This window comes from Diachasma alloeum, unplaced genomic scaffold (genome assembly GCF_001412515.2).
Source record: "Diachasma alloeum isolate Michigan unplaced genomic scaffold, Dall2.0 Dall_scaffold_00295, whole genome shotgun sequence".
NCBI classification, from domain to species: Eukaryota; Metazoa; Arthropoda; class Insecta; order Hymenoptera; family Braconidae; genus Diachasma; species Diachasma alloeum.
Genome location: NW_021680434.1, coordinates 84,944 through 106,065, shown reverse-complemented (window position 1 = coordinate 106,065; position 21,122 = coordinate 84,944). Strand labels below are relative to the sequence as shown.

Genomic DNA, 21,122 nt, shown 5'->3' with positions numbered 1-21,122 from the left:
TCTGAGTTTCTAAATTAAGACATCAAATTATTGAAGGACCTCAGATTTCTGATTCTGAAATCAGTCCCGCTCTCTTTATTGAGACCGCGAGTTTCCTACAATACGATTTCGAATAATGTGAGCAGTCGGGCGGGTGCTAGAGCATGTGTGTCGGTGCACAGCATGTCTAATTAATTCCTAAAAGAACGGGGAAAGGATCGAGAGGAATGAAAGTTTGTAGGAAACCGTCACTGAAGAATTCTTGAATCTATTGAATAAAAAAATATGCGGAAAAGTTTCCGAATTTTCAATAGAATTTGAACGGGGCGTGATAAATTCAAAAGCGCTTTTTCAATTTTTTTATCAACTACAATCTTTATTCTTCGCATTAATATAAAAATCAAAAGTTAGAGATCTTGTGTACAACTATTGAATTTTCGTTATATTTGTAATCTTGAGTTCTTTCTACATAATCTCCTAGTAAAATAGGTAAAGTTAGTATTTTCGTGGAATGTGCAGCCTCTGCATAAATATCTAATAATAAAAATACAACATTAACGATTTGATAAATGATGTTTTCATCTCTTCCACTATGTCTGGAGTATCAGGAGGGGGACCAATTCAAATTTAAAAACTTTGCAATTGCAATATGACATGAGATCTTTTCCACGTGGATACTCTTTCTAAGAAACGTTAACTGTCTCATCAGGGATCAGTAAATGTTGAGATAATTTAGAAAAAATGTGATGAGCCAACTTCAATTTTCTATTGAATTTACTTGATGCATTCAAAATCACTTCTTTTATATCATTATTACCTTGAATTTTTTATTCTTCACATTAATGTAAAAATCAAAAGTTACAGGTCTTGAGTAAATCTTGAGTTCTCTCTACATAATCTGTGAGAAATGCACCAAAAAATACTGAATATTTCATAGGAATCGGGAAAAACTGATGGAATTTCGAAGAGATTTGCAATGGAATTTAATAAAATTCTCACATTTCAATACAATTTTGTAGAAAATGCAATAAGTTCTTTTTTCTCTCTTCACACGATTCCGTTACAATATTGAAACACTTCTGATCAATCCGAAGCCTTAACTTCAATTCTAAAAATCAGCCGATCATTACTTGTGAAGTTCGGTAACTCATGAAGAGATATAAATTCAGTATAGCCAAAGCTCCGCCTATTCATCTCCATCCCAGGTCTCTTGAAAGCCTCCAAACTGGGTACAGAGTACGTCCTCTCCCTGATGGACTTCTCAGAGTCTTCAGGATGCACCAGCGTAAACGAGATGACCCCTACGAACGGCCAATCCAAGGCGTCATCATTCTCCGATGGCACAAAATGTAGAACGATCGAGAGTCTGTCCATATTCTTCATCGATATATTTATTCTCCCCCGAACTTTGTAACCATTTTTGTGGGTGTAAAAATCTTCGCTGTAAAACATCTTCGACTCTCCCATCATTTCAGTCATTTTATGGCTAAAATTGTCTATTCGCCAGATGTAAATTCCATTGCAATTCTTCAGGGATTCTTCGCGAAGGGATGTGAGGGAGTCTTGAATTGAGGCTATTGTTGCCTTCTGGTTGGAGATTATGATCGACTGCTCACGATTTTGCTGTTCTAGCACGACAATTCTCTCATAAAGATCTCTGGAAAATACAAAGTTTGGTACATTTTGAAAACATTGGGAAAAACATAGAGAGATCCATAGAATTTCAAAAAATTTGTGAATGATTAAATGAATGAAAAAAAAGTTCTCTAATTGCCATTCAGCTTTGCATGGCTCTGGAGTCGCCAAAAACAATGATTGCACAATCAAAGGTGCGCGAGCCACCTTTCACCTTTCCCTTGGCCCTTTTAGTTTTAAGTCTATACGTTTTGAGTTTTGGTTCTTCGTTGGGTTTTCCGATTCGAAGTAATTGTCGGTTTGATGTTCCCGTCGAGACAAAGAGCAGATCACGCCCAGTTGTCGAGTTTTCTTCAGTTTCTGACTGCACCAAGGGAAAAGGTCGAGTTAATGTCCATTTTTGTCCCAGCAAAAATTGGCGACGTTACAATTTACTATTTCTTAATCTTTATTAAAAAGGCTCTTTGAAAATGTTCAGTTTTTTTTTCTACTTTTTTGATTGTACAATCATAATTTTTAGGGAGTCCTGCATGACGTGAAATTCAATAGAAATTGGGATCTATTTTAGATTATGACAATGGAAAAACAATCGAGATAACGATGGAAAGATAATCCGGGCCTTTATTAGGTATTTTAGTCATCAACTCAAAACGAAATACTTCAAGGATGGAAAAATCTCAGGGCTAGTGGAGGGAAGAAGTGTATTGTTACTTCAATAATTGTTCGACGTTTGATTGACTTTTCTCAGGCTCCAATTGCCCTCCATTATTCTTCGGTGGTGGATCCCAGAGCTTTGAATCTCTAGCTTTTTTATTCACGTCTGACTGACTGATGATCATCTGTGTCATTGTTTTACCCATCATCTGCAAGAAGAATAGTATCTTAATCTGGATAAGATGAGGAGAAAATTTTATGGAAAAACCTAGCGAATTCCCTAGACAATTTTATAGGATTTCAATTAGTTTTTGGCCGATTTTATTGAAATGTTCAGTAGAAAAAGTAAATAAAATTAGATGTAAATATCTAGAGTATTCTTTTGCCCCTATAATTGGTCCCTGGGATGTTGGGTCTGTACACAGTAATAAGTAAAAAAATAAATAAATAAATGAATAAATAAATGGAATTGTCTAGCGAATTCGCTACATTTTTCTATGATTTTTTTTTTCATACGGCAAAATGAATTACCATCAAATGAATATTGTGATTCGCCTCCAAATGCCTCTCCAGATCCTCCCTGTCCTCGAAGGACTGCCCACACCCAACGTGTTTGAAATCGCAGTCAATCTTCTCTTCCCTGGAAACATTCTTCTTGAACTCGCACTCATTGATATGTCCTTCCATATCAATGGGGCTCAACTCCACACTGCATCCAAATTGTTGATAAGGACACTTCGTTTTGTACTGAGATATCTCTCTCTTTGTGTAACGATCGAGGAAGAGATCTCCGTTCCCCGGCTTCAGAGGTGTCGAGTCCACAGGACAACTGTTGCTCTTCTCTCTTCAATGCAAAACAAGTGGATAAGTGGATTTGGATTTTTTCTTCAGAATGGAAGTTTTGTAATCAGTCGATTTTTCTATTCTCTAATTTTGCTCGGAAATGACTTCGAATGTCATGAAATGTCGAGATTTGACGTTTTTAGAGAACATCTGGGAATTTTTAAAATAAATTTTCACACAAAAAAGGACTAAAGTGGTAGATAAAAATCTGAAATTTTGGCTCATAATTGGTATTGTTTGGGAGCCCATCTGGGCGAAATTTCAGCTCAATCGGTCCAGTAGTCTTTGAGATACAGCGATTCCGAAAAATTTTTCTTTTCTCAATATCTCAAAAACTAGTGCATCCAATGAACTTTTTGGCGTCAAAATATTCCTTATGACAATATCTATCGAATCGGCCCATAATATGCCTAGCTAACTATTGCGAGTCGCCCAGTAATTGACGTTTTTATTTTTTGTGATAAAATTGACGTGAACACGATAACGCCTGAAAAAAGAATTGAGAATTGAGATAAGTTGAAATTTGGGAGGATTCTAGTTCTAACTATATTACAGGCTAGGATTTCAGATGGGCGAAATCGAATGAGTAGTTCTGTGGAGGTGAGCAGGTTATTGAAATGAAAACTCCAGGGATCCAACGTTGAGCGAAATATATTTGAGTTTTGAACGTTAATATTTACAGGAGTGGAGAGTTAGTTGTAAGAAGACTTGTCCTCTCTGTTGATGTGTTGTTCAATTTTTTGTATAAAACTATATTGTTCAATATCTCAAAAATTATTCATGCGATTTCAATTTTTTTTTCAAAATATTCGTCTTGATGTCTCCTATCTAGTTCTTTCAAAATATATATACCCGTTCCTACAAAGTTTACGAAATATTGGTGTTTTCTATTTTTCTTGTCTGAAGGTTTCTTTGACGTTCCATTACATGAGTGAAGGATATGGTAAAGGTCCAAAATGTTGAGGACTAGTTAGTATCATCGAGTTGCACTCCTCTGTAAAATTTCAGATTGATCGGTTTAATACTTTTTAAAATACAGCAGTTGATGTAAAAAACGTTTTTCACATAAAATGACATATCGTTGTTCTATCATTGATTTTCACATGGAAACATTTCTTAAAAATGGGGTCGTGTAGATATGCCTATCCCACTGGATAAAACCGAAATTTAATTTTCAATTTTAGAAGGTCAAACGTTTCGGGAAAATGTTTTCTCCTTAACGTCTACAATCATTACAAAAATCGCGAAATTCCTTATAAGGAAATTTCAAGAAAAAAAACTGTTCAAAACCACATACATACATGCACCATTTAAAAATCGCATATCCGGGCTTTTTAGGCCATATTTACTTACCCTAACGCGGAAAATTGGTAACTTAAATTTGAACGATTACAAAGTTTTCATTCGGAAGCAAAAATGACTCATCACTATACTCATCACTAGATGAAGAGTCATGAAAAGACAATAGGCCACTGTCGCGTGCAATTATGTCTCGATGATTACTCACTCGAGCCATTTGTGGAGACATTTTGAGCAGAACCTGTGACCGCAGGTCGTCAGGATTGGGTCCCGCATGCAGGAGAGACAGATCGGACACTCGAAACGTGACTCCAGGGTTCTATTCGCTACCTCATCAGCCTAAACACGAGTTTACATTTCATTCCAGAAATTCATTTTTCTCCCGAAAATGAATAAAATGAAAACAATGAGATGTCTCACCTTTTGACTTTCATCGGACGCGTTCTGAATGTCTTCACCGACTTTTGACATATCAATTACGAATTATAAAATAAATTATTGCAGATATTATTTTTTATTAAGGCACTTGTTATATCTTGGAAAGGCACATCTGTGAATTTTCTATAGAGTTTTGAAACAATTGCTTTGAGAACTCATGTTCAATTATTTTTGCAATTAATGGGAATGGATTTTTTGCAAGTGGATCGAAGGATTTTGACAGTTGGGGGTGCAACAAAGGGTCTACCATTTCGAAATAATTTTATTTACTATCGATACATAACCCCAAACCTCTCACATGGCGCCATTTTTTCAACTGTGGGAGAAGAATAAGACACCGAGACGTAATCGAACCTGGGAAATTATTGATTTAATTTATTTATTTATTGAAACTGCCCCATGGCTTTTCAACTAGGCAAATTTTCAACTACGATGTTTCAATTACGACATATTAACTCATTCTATTTGAATTATTGCGTTTTCAGTAATTAGCCAAAACTTCCACAATTTTAATTTCAATTTTTTGTTTGCTTTCTACTAGACAACGCAATTCAACTCAATTAACAGTTTAACCAACGCATCAATAATTAATTTGACAAAAACATTATTTTTCCTTTCAATTATCAATTTAAAAAATTGATAATTTAATGACAACTGAATACAATACTCTTTGAAATAACTTGTCAATTAATAGTGGCAAAAATGTGTGGACTGTTGGGGGGAAATGTTTAGGGAAATTATCATTGGGAATCGGGGAAAATAACTTGTACCCACGGCAACTGCCAAATTGTATTGAGGAACACTGTCGCTCTGGTCAGGTTTTCTGTGAGATAATTAATTAATACTGGAGCCTCCGTTCCTTCTCTGGGCTCCTGGGTATCGCCGTTTGGAGCCACTTGCTCGAAACGGCATCTTTACAGGGACTCTATATTATTTCCTTTGTAATAGGGTTTTTTAATATAAAAAATTTTCCCTATTCAGCATCTCCTCCCTATCCCCATCCCTCATATTGTTAACCCATTTCTCACCCCTCATGTTATAGGGGTGGTAGGGGCAAAGCGGACCCTCTAAGCGAATCGTTTAGTTTTTTAAATTCTAATGAGTCAATGCACTTCACGTGGAGATCATAATCTCATTAGAATTGCAATTAAGATCTGTCATTAAATTAAAAAAAAAATTAATGTTGGGGCAAAGTGGACCCTCTGTTTTTTTAAAATTATTTTAATTTTCCGTTTGTCAGGAGTCATTGTCATGTTGTTCTACCGATTGGATAGAATGTAATCGCTGTTGATCAAAAACTCACATTTCTTGTTCACAATTAGATCCGCAGGAGCTCACACAAATTTATACTTGCCCTCATTGCATATTTTTTTAGTCAAGGTAGTAAATTTCACTTTATAAAACGTATTAGAATAATTCTGGCGACTCGATTCAATAATTTATGTGAGGGTCCACTTTACCCCACACTTTTTTTTTTCGAAGGGGTCCGCTTTGCCCCGGGGGTCCGCTTTGCCCCTACCTCCCCTATATATATTGTAGCCTCCGGGCCGATGCTATACCAATCAATCTTCTATGTATAAACTTGTACCACATTGTTGTCTTGTCTTGTTTGTAAATATCTATCCATGTTAATAAATCTTGTTGAATCTCGAATCTTCCTTTAAAACACTTGACCCATGCGAAAGGTTCCGAGTTCAAATTCCGGCCGAGTAGAACGGTGCGATCTAACCATTTAACGTCTTGATCATCATCACAGTATACCCTAACCGGGTCGAAGCGATGTAAAATAACGATAAAAAAAACACTTGACCACGTGCGGACACGTGGGCGAGTGTGTCCGCCTTTTCTCTCCGGACTTTTTTGCCGTTCCTCGTCAGCCAGACATCTTGGCAGGGCAGGGGAGCGGGACACGACCTATAACTCATCCTTTTCTTTTACGAGACCGAACGCGCGCTGTAATTCCAACAATCATAATTGAAAATCTCAAAATTAAATTAATCATGAATTAAATTTGCCGCCTCAGACGACTGGAACCAATGAGGAATAAGCGTGACAGACTTGAGAGATCGATAGTTATCGACTTTAAGTGTACACGGAGAAAAAAATACATCGTAATTTTGTGAGAATCCTTCCAAAAATTAGTGTGCTGTTCACCAACGCTTGGACATAACAGGGAGTCATCGGAGAATTCGCATGTGGTACACTAATTTTTACGGGAATCCCCCGAAAAAGTGGCCAGAGACCCACCAAAAATTAGGGTGGCACTTATGAATTTTTCGACGACCCCATGTTATGTCCCGGCGTTGGGGGACAGCACACTAATTTTTGGGAGATTTTTTTCTCAGTGTATGTTCTTTTTAGAATAGGATTTGTCCAGGTATATTCCTTTTTCCGGGCAGTTCATCTCCGGATACGGTTGTTCTCTGGCTCTGCTTCAGGTTGAGGTGAGGGAAGAGAATATCGGGGAAATTCAAGTGAATGACATTTTTTTTTACAAATTTGATGATTCCTCCCAGAGAAACGATGAGATTGATTTCTAGTCATCATAATTGCCGCAACTTTGTATGATTAAGACTGGAGTGAAATTCCAACAAAATCGCTGCAGCGGTTTCGGAGAAATTCCAGTCAAAAAATTTTCCAGTGCAATCTCCCGCCTATAAAGGATGACAGAGGGCCATCTTCATGACTTTTTTCATCTTCATCATTATCCAATAAAATTAATCACAAGTAAATAAGTGTGACATAATGCTCCCTGATTACACCACCCGACAGTCCACTCCACTGCACCTTTTCCCCGCTCCCCAAAAAAGTTCTCCAAGGGTATTCAAGCGTATCGGATACGGTATAATCCCTCCTTTTCTTATTCCAATGTATCCGATCACTGCGGTTACAACAAAACAAGATCCCTCAGCAAAAATTTCAAAAATTCGCAGACTATTCTCGAGCAATTGCACTATTGAAAGATTTCATGTCGAGGCTGCGATTCAACTGGAACGATTGTTTCTTTTAAAAATTAGGATTGCAAGCGGTATTTCATAATTTATCAGAAGTAAATTGGTAATACCAGTGACAATAAAAGAAATACATCATCCTTGATCAGTGTTAACAAACTCCTCGCATTTCATTTTTTTTTATTGCGACAGTTTAATTTGTCAAACTCTCCAGCCACTCTTTCCAGAAACGATTACGTTATTTCGGTTTAATGAATGAAACATAGATATAAGAGCGGAGACGAAGCTGTTGATGTTTAGTAGATGATAAGAACTTGCGATAAAACATGTCTCAATTTTGCATTCTTATTCTTGTGATTGCGGGTGCTAGCGCACGTCCGACGACTTATTATTTAGGGAGAAATAATTATGGATTTGAAGTGGCGTCACTCAGCGAGCCATTAGCAGCTGGAAGTGCACGTGTGGATATCGGAAAGCTTCCGAAAAATTCGGCGGGTGAGATTATACTTCAAGAAGAATGGACCGAAATAGAATTTTAAGAGTCGACGTGTGCGATCAGTCGAATGCCAGTTGATTGGTGACTGGTCGTAGATGATTGATCGACCATTGGTCGACTAACGATCACCAATCAATCGACCCACGACCATTGATTGACGGACGACTACTTTTCAACCGTTCATCATCAAACTATCGACCAGCAGTCAACAATCGACTGGTTCACGACCACACTCCGACTATAAATCGACAAATGATCGACTAACTGTTGACTAACGACCACTGGTCGACCATTGATCGACTAACGCCCGACTAAAAACCACTAATCGACTAACTATCGACTAACAACCACTGATCGACTAACTATCGACTAACGACCACTGATCGACCATTAATCGACCAACTATCGACTAAAAACCACTAATTGACCATTGATCGTCTAACGACCACTAATCGACCATTGATCGACTAACGACGACTAATCGACTATTGATCGATTAACTATCGATCGATCATCAACTGAATTTAATAAACCGCCCATTACACGAATTGAAAAAAAACCAGGAAAAATACGAAAAATTTTTTTTTAGATTCGGAGATCTTCCCAGGAAAAAAACCGTAATTTAATGAAAGTGTCAAAATTTTAATTTTCATATCAGGTAAAACTGAAGAGTCGGGATACCACAAAGAATTCGGAACTGACGCAGACGGCGAAAAGGGCTTCGAATCAGGTACTTATGCCCATGGCCAAAATGGTTACAAAGAACTTGACACATTCCACAAACAAATTGGGGATAAATACGGATTCGAAGAGCATTCAGAATTCGGATACGGTAAGGGACAAGAATCTGGTGGAGAACAAGCTCATGCTCAGGAGAAGAGCGACGATGCCGAGGAAGCAGGTACATGTCGATCGAAGACGCCAATAAAATTTAAAAAATCGATAGAAGGCTCATCGGGATTTAGTGACCTGTATTTAATTCATAATCAATTTTTTTTTAAGGCACAAGCGCCGAGTCATATTACGTAGGTGGAAGCTCCTCCGGAGAATACTTGGGCGGTGGTGACATTTATTCTGGTGGAGATGGTGGTAATTATAATGAGTATTCTACTGGAGGCAGTGGCGAAGGCGCATATTCCGAGTCTAGCTCCTACTCGACGGGCTCCAACGACGGCGATAAATCAGGCAGTGGTGAATATTATTACTGATCTAGAAGCGAATTATCTCTGTAATTACCTCTGTAAGATAAATGAACTTCTAAATTCATCAATGGCGATGTGAAATGGTGATAATTTTATTCGATGTTGTGAAATCACACATAAAGGTCAACATTTTGATATCTGCATTGTATTTGTTCATTATGGGCTTCATATCTCCGTCAAGATGATATTCCTATTGATGTCTGCAATATCATTCCTCTCTCCGTAAAACCAATGTAAAGAACAGGGGGTGAATTTCCTACACTAGATAAGAATCAACCATGTATCGTTCAAATCTATCTAAATATCCATACAATAAACATTATTTATTCATTAATTTGATTTTTCTGCATAACTTATCCTGTTGTGATTTTTTCAATAAGAATTCTTGGCCGTCAATTTTCCACTTTTTTCCCTAGACTTTATTATGAGAAACAAGTAAAAATCTAAAAATACAGCGGGAAAAATACACGTCCACGAATTTCTACGTAAAAAACAGAATCTATTCTATCAAATATCTCGATAGAATAAGTTGTATAGAAAAATCGAATTCTATGGATTTTTTCAATAAAATATTTTCTATTGAATATTTAAATAGAATCGACCCGAAACTAATAGAAAGTTCAATAGAAATCGAATGGAATTGTCTAGCGAATTCGCTAGGTTTTTCTAATAAATTTTTTCATGCGTGGAAGGCCGTCATCCTTGGTTCCCTTCGTCTACTTAGACACAGCATAATTCTGGACAAGAATAGAGCTCACCCTCTGTTTAGAGAGAGCACTATTGCAGAGCGATTAGGAAATATAGTATATTTCGTAAAGTTGTAGGCCGGAGGCGAAGCCGAGGGCTGCCAACCACACAGTTCGAAAAATCCCCGTCGCAGATGTGTCAACCTATATTTTTTGTCAGTGATTTTACGTTCAGCGAGTGGCAAATTGTGCATTTTTTCGTTTACAAGTTAACGAAAAGACTTTTCGTTTACGAGTCTTCGAGGTGAAGTCTGAACACTCGAGGATCACTCACCGACCTCATTAACGAGTAAAAAAATAATGATATTATCAGTAATAATTACTGTAAACAAGCACTCAACAAATAAACAAATAAATAAGCGAAGAACGAATTCAGCGAAACACGTCGTGTCCGTGACAAATAAACGACCGTTATCCTTCTCAAAACCTAAAAACAAGGTCCACGTAATAGCATCACTCGGAATGACGAAATCTCCCAAAACGAACAAAAACAGAAAAACTACACAAGCAGACAAAAACATTACATCAGTATCGTCTAGAGTATCCTCGAACCGCTGCAACTAGAAAGTTCCCTTGATCCCCTGAATCACTCCGATCGTAACAATGAATCTAAAAAAAAGTCACTCAACCGGAGTAATGAAAGTGTCCACCAAGCAGTCATTACCAGAGATCCGGAAATGCCACGAAATATTTAAGTTGGCAGCACGAGTGATCGTAAATTAGTTCGTATTGCGTGTTCCAAGATGACGGGGGTCCAGCGGATACTTCTTGCGTTGACATTATTTTGCGGTGTTTACCTGAAGCTATGTCTCGCACGTCGGGTCGAGAATTTCCAAGTGGAGCCGATATTGCCGAGAGGTTTTTCTGGAGATTTGGTGCCAGCTGGAACGGAGCATAAGGGCCATCACCATGAGGAGAAAGGTGGCGAGGAGCATCACTCTGATCATCACGAGGAGCATGGGGAGAAGGGCGACAAGGGCTACCACAAGCATCATGAGCATGACAAGAAGGAGCACGAGGATCACGGGAAGGAGCATCATGAGGGTCACGAGGAGGAGCACGGAGGGCACAGTAAGAAGCATCATGACGAGCATGAGAAACACGGAAAGCATCACGAAAGCGAAAAGGGCCACAAGGGGGGCAAATTCGGGGAGAAGAAGGGGCACAAGAAGGGCCACAAGACCAAGGGGTATCACAACAAATTCCACAAGGACGAGTATCACAAAGAGCACAAGTTCTACGACGACTTCCACAAGGGCGGACATCATAGCAAGCACGGGGACTTCAAGGCACACCACGAGAAGAAGGAGGGAGGTCATAAGAAGGGGGAGAAGGCACATCACGGCTTTGACGAACATCATCATGGGAAGAAGGGACACGAGAGCAAGGGACACCATGACGAGGATCATAAGGGGCATCACGGGAAGCACGGACATGATAAGCATCATCATCATCACGAGCATCACGGGAAGAAGGGACATCATCATGAGGGGAAGAAGCATGGCTACAGCAAGGGCCACAAGGCGTGATCGACATCTTCATTTGGGGTTTCCTATATTTGCGTATTAGAATTTGTTAAATTTGTTGGTGATTCATGTATTCCACTGTTCTTGTAAATAAATAATTTTGATACTACGTGGTTGTTTTATATTCATTTATGATAGGTTTCGTGAATCCTTAACTAGTGTAGTGATTTAAAAAAAGTATAAACCTAAGTTTTATCATATTCATTCTCCCCATTTCCACGAATTTTATTTACTACATATTCTCACAAAAAACCGTAACATCAGAAAATAAAATTTAACAACAAATCTTGTTGGCTGACAACAGAAAAGAGAAACAGATCAGCTGGTGGTATCAGCGCGGCGAATATTTAGCCCTTTTTATGAGACCATTTTTTGTGGTCCTCATGGCCCCCCTTCTTGCCGTGTTTATGATGATGGTGATGATGATCCTCATGGCCCTTCTCCTCCTTGTGTCCCTCGTGGCCCTTGTGGTGATGTCCCTTCTTGTGGTGTCCCTTCTTGCCGTGATGATGCTCGTGACCTCCATGATGCTTGTGTCCCTTCTTATGATGGCCACCTTCCTCGTGATGATGCTCGTGATGATCGCCGTCGTGATGCTCGTGGCTTCCGTGATCATGGTGCTCCTCATGGAACTCCTTATCCTTCTTGAATTCATCGAGCTTCTTCACCTCGTGATGTCCATGAGTGCTGTGGCCCTTGCCGAAGTGTCCCTTTTCATGGAACTTGTGACCTTTCTCGCCGGAGTCACCTTTGTGGTGGTGCTCGTGGTACCCCTCACCGTGGTGGTGATGCCCCTTGTGGCCCTCGTCCTCCTCATAATGCCCATGATGATCGTCATGATCGTGGTGCCCTTTCTTTCCTTCCTTATGGTCGTGATGGCCCTCATACCCCTTGTCCTCTTCCTCGCTGCTGTGATGATGATGATGATGATGCTCCTCAGAGCCGCCGCCCTTCTCGTGTGAGTGACCCTTGTGATGATGTGTCGCAGCGGCTTGTAAATCCCATATCTCGACTTTGGGAACCTCCCGCGCTTTTATCACCAGCAGGAAGCTGGATAGTAGTATCAAACCGATCTTCTGACGCGACCCTTTTACGTAAATCATGTCTAATCGGTCTTCTGCAGTTTTGCTTCTGCACAAAACCTGCACTCACTTCATGGAAACCGATAATGAGACTTTGTTCCTGGTGCTGGACTATTTATACACGGATATTTCATGATGACAACAGCGGTTGGTGTTTTGATAAAAAGTTATTCCTGGTGAATGCGGAACAGCGGGGGCGAAAAAATGATGTGGTTGGTGATTGAAATGAATTAGCTTTCTTCGTTAGAATTGCAACGTTGTTGCGATATTGATAAAAACATTGCGAATTTATTCAATTTTATCGGGAACATAATGGACAAAGGTGCAATGAATAAAAATCAATCACTTTAATTGTGTTTTTATTACACAGAAAGTTTCAACAAATTGAACAACCGAGAATTTGCAATCATCAAAAATGATGAAATACATTTTAAATCGAACTCGTCTTTATTTGTGACCTTTCTTGAAACTCCAGTGTTTCCCGTCCTTGTGTCCGCCCTTCTTGCCATGCTTAGAATGATGGTGATGGTGATCCTCATGCCCCTTCTCTCCCTTGTGCCCCTCATGGTCCTTGTGATGATGTCCCTTCTTATGATGCCCCTTCTTCCCATAATGATGCTCATGCCCCTTCTTCTCCCCGTGACCCTTCTTGAAATGTCCACCCTTCTCAAACTTGTGCTCATGATGATCCCCACCGTATTTATGTTCATTAGCAGAGTCATGGTCCTCATCCCAGAAGTGCTTGTCCTTCTTAAACTCATTCAACTTGTGAATCTGGTGTTCCCCCTTGGTATTGTGACCCTTCTTCCACTCCTCCTTCTCATGGAACTTGTGGCCCTTCTGCCCCTTCTCCCCCTTATGGTGATGCTCGTCGTACCCTTCCTTGTGATGATGCCCCTTCTTTCCCCCCTCCTCCTCCTCATAATGCCCGTGATGCTTCTCCTTGTCGTGGTGGCCCTTTTTTCCCTCCTCGTGTTCGTGATGACTCTTGTAGCCTTTCTCACCCTTCTCCCCGCTCTCACCGTAATGGTCGTCATGCTCCTCCTCACTCCCGCCCTTCGCGTACTTCTTCTCCGATGCAGCTGGCTCCAAATCTCCATACTCTGATACCTGATAACTTCCATCGGTGAATGCAGATACCTCACATGTTAAATAAACTATGGCTATTAGCCATAGTATTCTGAACTTCATCCTGGATTGAAATTCGTTCTGCTGTCACTAGATGCTGGGACAGCTGTGACAAAATATCTCCATGGACTTCTATTTTATATTAAACGTCGATGAACGCATGGACCCACTTACACTTGACTATTGGGAAATTCAATCTCCTTAACCCGTTTCAATCCAAACAGTTTCAATGAGTTTCGATGAAAATATTACGTAATAAATCGTGATTTCTGGTGTTTTCTCAACGGGATAGGTATCGGCTCTAAATAGAGTCATGAGAAAATAATATAGAGACAAGTTCGGAACTAGATCATGTTGAGTGAACGGCGAGGTGTGATGCACGGGAAGATTTCTTTCTTATTTTCCATCGAGAATAAATTCTTTATGATACCCGATAGGTGACAAAAACTCCTCAAGGTTACGTTGCATTATTGGATTCAATCATGCGTATTTATTTTTTCATTGTATTGAAAGCATTGTTTTTCTGAGAGATTGGATGGCGAATAGTCCACGTTTTTTTATTGTAGACCTCAGAGATTGAATCGACGAAGATGATCGACATGCATGGCACATTGATAATTATATAAAGGAAGATGGTCATCCAGGAAGATCAGAGGAGCAGAGATGGCAATCAGGATCTTTTGGAGAAAATCTTTAAAGAAATCTATTTCCTGAAAAATTACCGTCGGAAAAAACGCTTAATTAATTAATTACTTTATGCAACATAATATTCATTAGTTGAAAAAAAATTACTGCACGTCTTAATGAGAAATATCACACCTGTGGAATTACGAAAAGATGATTTATTATGGTATCATCATTTTTCATGATGTTTACATAATTTATTTATCTACGGCGAGTTATGATGCACGGGAAGATTTCTCATTTTCCAACGAGAATGAATTTCTTTATGATACCCAACAGGTGACTGAAACCACACAAGGTTACGTTGCATTATTGGATTCAATCATGCGTATTCATTTTTTCATTGTATTGAAAGCATTGTTTTTCCGCTGTATTCGATGCTGAATATTCCATGTTATCTTGTTATAAACGTCAGAGATTGAATCAGCAAAGATGATTGCCATGCATGCCAACTTGACAATTACATAAACGAAGATGTTCATCAAGGAAGATGCGGGGAGTAGGGATGACAATCAGAATCTTTTAGAAAAAATCATTAAAGAAATCTATTTCCTGAAACAATACCTTCGAAAAATACGATCAATTAATTAATTACTTTATGAAACATTATATTCATTAACTTAGAAAAAAAAATTGCTGCACGTCTTAATGAGAAACATCACATCTGCGGAATTACGAAGAGACGACTTATTACGTTATTATCATTTTTCACAATGCGCACATGAGCTATTGATGATCACCCAGATCAGTCCACAATTCCCGATCAGACAAAATCAGTAATGAGAGTTTACGAAACACCTAGTCCGGCTCATCGACACGAAACGCCAAACGATTACGCCAGTTCTCAGACGAATGGTCAACTATAAAAGCATTAATCCAGGGTAAAATCGTTCAGTGCTCTCCACGATTACATGACGAGCTAAACGATGAGTGGACAAATGGGTCGGCGATTATGCCAGGTTTACCTGGCATTATCAGTGTTACTTGTCATTGTGGAGATATCAACGGCCCAGTATTTTCTCGAGATTCAAGATCTAGAGCCATCGGCTACCGGTCATCACGAGGAGCACGGTGGTGGAGAGGAGCACCACGAGCATCATCACGGTGAGGGTGGATCGAAGGAGGAGAAGGGTTACCACAAGCACCATCACCATCATCACGGGGACAAGGGTCATTACGATGAGGATCATCATGGAGGACATCACGAGGAGCACGGCCACCACAAGAAGCATCATCACGACGAGCACGATGAGCACGGCAGCCATCACAAGAAGGGCCACGGCCACAAGGGCCACAAGCACGAGGCGCACAAGGGCCACAAGAAGGGAGAGAAGACCCACGGCTACCACAAGAAGGCCCACAAAGACGAGTACCACAAGGAGCACAAGTTCTACGATGACCATCACAAAGGGGGCCATCACGAGAAGCATGGGGATCATCATGAACATCATGGACACAAAGCTGAGCATCACAAGAAGGGCGGCAAGCATCATGAGGGACATGAGCATCATCACAAGGGGAAGAAGGGACATCATGACAAGGGACATCATGACGAGGATCATCATGGCTATCATGGGAAACATGGACATGATAAGCATCATCATCATCATGAGCATCATGGGAAGAAGGGACACCATCATGGCGGGAAGAAGCATGGATACGAGCATGGTCATCACTGATTTGTTGATTTTTTGTTGCGCTTATTCATTCATTGGCTCTCGAATACATGCTGGAATTTCAGAGAAAGTTGTTGGCTTTTGTCAATAAAATTTTGAATAAATTTCATTGGGGTGAAGAGAATTTATTTATTTGTCCTTCTTGTTTAAGGTGGATTCATTATAGAGTAACGGAAATACTTGGATTGATAATTCGGAATATAAATTTATGCGATTTAAAATGAATAGGAAATTAAGAGTTAGGAGGAGGTGTCGAAAGAATAGACATTCATCAGTTTTTGATACTTGTGTTGGTCTGTAGCATCATTGGATTGGTAATCGCAACCCGAAAATATGAAATACAGATAAATTTTTGTTTTACTCGTATCTGTATTCACTGACCTTGATCTTGTCGCGAAAGTGATTTATCAGGTCTGTTATCTGTTGCGATTATTATTACGAGTGCGCAACTCAGGAATCATTGAGTTATGTAAGTAAAATCTAAGAATACATCGTGGAGAGAATTTCGGGTCGATGAAGAGGACAAAGATAATTCAGAACTTCGATATTTTCCAGTATTTTCTGCGCCCCTTTCCTAAAACTAAATTAAGATTGCAAGGAAATTGAACCGCTGACGCTAAAACATGAAAATATGGCGAAAGAGCAAAAAGTTTTCTGTATTATTCTCCAATTCTCATTCACATACCACGAAATATTAATTGAGTTTTAATTAATGATGAGTTTTGAACTGAAAATCCCCTTTTCTCGCCGGAAAAATGTTTAAATAAACATTTTCGGAAGCCAGTTATTTCCAGAAAATTAAAATTAGATTTCATGAATGATTTTATGAAAATTAGATTTCACGATTTCATATGATCTACCCTCAAAGCGATTGAGATTGAAAAAGTGAACGCATGAATTGTCAAACAGCTGAAAAAACTCGCGCATAAATTCTTTCCTACACCCGTTCCGCATTAAATAATGCGAAATAATTCTGCAAAAAATTCAAACATCTTCAATATCGAAATGTTAACGAGTTGAGTTCAAGTGAACTGCTGGAAATACTCGTGATTCCGTTGAGCAACGCTTCTTTTTCACAACGAATTACAAATCAACCGCAATATTACAAAACCCTGAACAATCCGAAATGTTTAAAGGAGGCCATGCATGTTTCAGGTCGTTCAGTATGCAATTGTCATGCTATTCGGTTGATTGAGCACTGCTCGAGGCGACTAGTCCATATAAAAGAATAAGTTCCCCGCAATTTGGCAATATAATCTCGAAAGGATCCCAGCACCAAAGATGTGGCTCCTGCGGTTCAGTAATCCCCCGATTTTGTGTTTATTGATATGCATTGGACTCGGTGTGACTCTTCAAGAGGAATGGAACGAGAGTCTTGACGCGGCTGAGGACAGCAGCGCCGATTTCTTCGATTTTCCTCTGTCCAAATTGCTGAAGCAGATGAAGCAGATTGAAGCAGAGAGGGAGGAGGAGGTTGAGGAGATCCCCGAGTCGATCAGGAAGAAGGTGCCGAAGCCTTCGGCCATCGAACCCGAAGCGGAAATGCTGCCTGCTCATTACACCGGCGTCAAACCTCCTGGAGTTGATCACATGGAGCTTGTGATAACCGACGCGAAAATGGAGAACTCTGATGGAGATGTTTACATGATCGCTGTGAAGAATAAGAAGAATCCGCAGGTGAAGAAAGGGACTGATAAGATTCACAAGAAGCATTTCAGGATGATTAAAAAGAAGAAATCAGGGGACAATCCCGAAGGTTCGGAGCACTCGAAGCAGCGGAGGAATATGAAGACTGTCCGGAATTTTGTTTACGAGGGTGTTTTCGAGAGGGAAGGGAATTCTGAAGGGGGTGAGGACCAGCGATCTCAGGAAGAAAGGAGGCGGGATGGTAAATTGTAATTGAGAGTTGTAGGAATTCAATGCGGTCTGAAAATGTTATACTTTGGATTTAGAATGGAAATAAAAAAAATTTGATGAGGTTCATGGAGTTGTTTATTGCAAGGTTTTTGCTGAATTCTATGTACCAGGTACCATGTACTCCTACACAATATTTTCGGTTGGCGATTTCTATTTAAAAATTAATGGAACAAGCTTTCGAATTTTTCAATAGAATCGGCGAAAATGTTATGAAATTTTCGACAGAAGTCCAATGGGAATTCAGTAGAATCTTTATATTCAATTGAAGGATTGTTACATTTTTTTGTTACATCAATAAAACAATTGACAGTGGAGAAAAAATAAACGTCAATTTCATCAGTCTGCGACAATTTTCGGAGTAACGAAGTGAATTAGGGGTATAGAGAAATAATGTTGAGAATAGTTGGAAATCTCGCGCGCAATGCAATACAGAAAGCCCGAATATCTTTGCCTCGAGTAATTCAGTCGGATGTCAAACTGGGGGATATCCAGTTTCGACGAAGTAATGAGACAAAATGCGAAGTGAGTACTCTGTTTAAAAACCAAAGATTAACGCAAAAAAAACATGAAATTTTCATGCTGACACTTGGGAAATAGAGAAAGTATAATTGAATATAATTACGCAACAGAGAAATAATAATTAAATATAATTATTACTAAATCACCATCAAACATTTTTCAATAATTGAAATAAAATTTGGTAAATTCAATTCCCAAATAAAAATGTTAAATAGGAAATGTGCAGAAAAAAATCAATAAATTTGTATTTTTTTACAATTTATTCTGTTGAGAATGATAAAAAAAACTTGATAAAGAATTTGTCTATAGCTGTACGAGCTTCGGAGTCAGTTGCCACTATAAACTGTCAACTCCAGTTCAGAGAGAAGTATTTCAATGATCTTAGTTTGATCGTTACAGTGGTTACTCCCTAGCACTTCAGTCGGAGAAGTTGACTTCCCCCACCATCGACAACGTAAATGTGTCTGGGTAAATCAGTGTGTCCCTCTGCGCGACGGGACTGCGCACTAAACTTACTCTCGGCGTGTGAGAGTGAAACAGGCAGATTCTTTCTCTCTGTTTATCTCTTTCCTAGCCCCGCCTCCAAGAGTAAGTGCTTCCCGAACATTTAATTCCTTGCATTCTGGCCCCAAATGCTGAAATGTTAGGGAGTAACGACTGCAGTTCTGATCTTCGGAATTCGCTCGGGTTTTCTATGAAATTTTTCAATAGATGAATTTTTCCGCACGAATCGAAAAAAAGTACTTCTTCCCTGCGCATTAGACACCTGAGTACGTCAGTCGAATAGCCGTCCCCACTGACTACGACTACGTCGTGAATTTCATGTGCAATACCTACTTCAAGTCAGAGCCATCAATGGTGAACATTGGTCTTGCCAATCAAGACCCATCTCCCGTTCTAATCGACCTGATGTACAAGCAGATAAAGGATGGAATGACGATAATAATATTGAACGAGGAGGGTTGCATCATCGGGGCAGCCGTGAACGCCGGGATGTCCCCCTGGGATCCAGCTGGAATCCGAGACATTGCGAATTGCGTCGAGAATAAAGACCTGGCAAATCTCCTGCGGTTCTTCGCGAAATTGGCGGAGGCACCCAATCTTTGGGAGACTCATCACACCAACAGGTTTTTCGAATGCTCCTGCGTGGCTGTGGATCCACAATATCGCGGAACGGGCATCGCTACGAAGCTCATTCACGACAGCTGGATGCTAGCTAGGGACTGCCGATGTCGATTGTTCAGGATTGATTGCAGTAGCAAGTGAGTTTGGGAATCAGCATCGAAACAATACACCGAGAGAAAAACGACAAAGTTCTCAAAAACAAGTCTTACTTGCGCCAAGAAAAAAGTTTTTTGGAAATTTCAAAAAAGGATTTTTTTGTGTCAAACATGCAGAGAGTGCGCCGGAATGAAATTTTTTTTATTTTTGCAAAAATTGATTTCGTCGTTCAAAAAAAATTGTATTCTCTGTACACGCAAGAAATGTCATTTCTAGCACTACTCCTTCGTTATTCGATACTCCCATACGTATTTTGCTCCCGAAAAATCTTTGTTTTATGGGAAACAAGGGACAGTAGTTTTTCGTTTCGGCTGTCTAATAATCACAGACAAGAGAACCCTTAAATGAAACAATAACAATGATATGATAGCAATCTTGTAACTTAGGGATAAAATATTTGTTGATAAATTTTCCTCTATATGAGATATTTTCATCCTGAAGAGGCACCGTCCGTGAATTATCCGCCTCTTGAGCCAAATATTTCGTTGCTGTCGAAAGCAGAACAATTATTGATGTCTGAGACTTTCAAATTCAAACCAAACAAATTCTTTTTTGGCAATTTTCAACTAGCGATTTTGTTGGCCCAAACAAGACTTGTTTGACGTGTTTGTTTTCCTCTCAGTGTAGTGTTAGGAATGATAATTATACAAACTTGATAATTAACTGAAAGTTAATAAAAAAAATTTTTAGTCGCTTTTCAGCTGTTTCATTTTGCCCCATTCTCCCCTAATGCTTGATAATTTTTCTTCAAGATACACGGCTAAGATCGCTCAGAAATTCGGCTGGGAGTGTGTTATGTCAATCCCGTACTCGAGTCACATGGAATGTGATGAATTCGTTTTCAAGAACATCAGGAAACCCCACGATACTGTGGATATCTACATCGATTTCCCTACGAGGCCCAAAAAATCCTCTTAGGCATGTGTATCCGGCATCAAAGCACCTTCAAAGGAGAACATCTCACTGAATCGGAGGTTGAAATTCAATGTTCATTCTTTTTCTTTTGTTCATAATGAAGAGCATTGCATTTCCAAGTTCGATTGGCTAGCAAGGTTGCAATTACTAC

The 21,122-nt window shown here is 39.5% G+C and overlaps 8 protein-coding genes across 8 annotated transcripts; 5 read left to right on the top strand and 3 right to left on the bottom strand.

Annotated features, from left to right (window-relative positions):
• Positions 1-347: 347 nt before the first annotated feature.
• Positions 348-5,128, bottom strand: LOC107039233 (TNF receptor-associated factor 6). The gene is made up of 5 exons (XM_015258751.1): positions 4,831-5,128; positions 4,619-4,749; positions 2,800-3,112; positions 2,326-2,477; positions 348-1,636 (listed from the first exon to the last, which is right to left on the bottom strand). Exons 1-5 carry the CDS (start codon positions 4,879-4,881, stop codon positions 1,063-1,065), a joined length of 1,221 nt encoding a protein of 406 aa, XP_015114237.1. The 5' UTR covers positions 4,882-5,128; the 3' UTR covers positions 348-1,062.
• Positions 5,129-8,125: 2,997 nt separating this feature from the next.
• LOC107039257 (keratin, type I cytoskeletal 9) lies at positions 8,126-9,503 on the top strand. The gene is made up of 3 exons (XM_015258777.1): positions 8,126-8,294; positions 8,954-9,196; positions 9,298-9,503. Exons 1-3 carry the CDS (start codon positions 8,126-8,128, stop codon positions 9,501-9,503), a joined length of 618 nt encoding a protein of 205 aa, XP_015114263.1.
• A 1,483-nt stretch (positions 9,504-10,986) lies between these two features.
• On the top strand, positions 10,987-11,772 carry LOC107039215 (histidine-rich glycoprotein-like). Its single transcript, XM_015258726.1, has one exon. It carries the CDS (start codon positions 10,987-10,989, stop codon positions 11,770-11,772), a length of 786 nt encoding a protein of 261 aa, XP_015114212.1.
• A 344-nt stretch (positions 11,773-12,116) lies between these two features.
• LOC107039214 (histidine-rich glycoprotein) lies at positions 12,117-12,872 on the bottom strand. Its single transcript, XM_015258724.1, has one exon. It carries the CDS (start codon positions 12,870-12,872, stop codon positions 12,117-12,119), a length of 756 nt encoding a protein of 251 aa, XP_015114210.1.
• A 426-nt stretch (positions 12,873-13,298) lies between these two features.
• Positions 13,299-14,042, bottom strand: LOC107039213 (histidine-rich glycoprotein-like). Its single transcript, XM_015258723.1, has one exon. It carries the CDS (start codon positions 14,040-14,042, stop codon positions 13,299-13,301), a length of 744 nt encoding a protein of 247 aa, XP_015114209.1.
• A 1,547-nt stretch (positions 14,043-15,589) lies between these two features.
• LOC107039212 (histidine-rich glycoprotein) lies at positions 15,590-16,342 on the top strand. The gene has a single exon (XM_015258722.1). It carries the CDS (start codon positions 15,590-15,592, stop codon positions 16,340-16,342), a length of 753 nt encoding a protein of 250 aa, XP_015114208.1.
• Positions 16,343-17,620: 1,278 nt separating this feature from the next.
• On the top strand, positions 17,621-18,238 carry LOC107039211. The gene has a single exon (XM_015258721.1). The coding sequence runs from the start codon at positions 17,621-17,623 to the stop codon at positions 18,236-18,238; it is 618 nt and encodes a 205-aa protein (XP_015114207.1).
• A 408-nt stretch (positions 18,239-18,646) lies between these two features.
• Positions 18,647-20,974, top strand: LOC107039210 (dopamine N-acetyltransferase-like). The gene is made up of 3 exons (XM_015258720.1): positions 18,647-18,778; positions 19,538-20,037; positions 20,809-20,974. Exons 1-3 carry the CDS (start codon positions 18,647-18,649, stop codon positions 20,972-20,974), a joined length of 798 nt encoding a protein of 265 aa, XP_015114206.1.
• Positions 20,975-21,122: the final 148 nt, after the last annotated feature.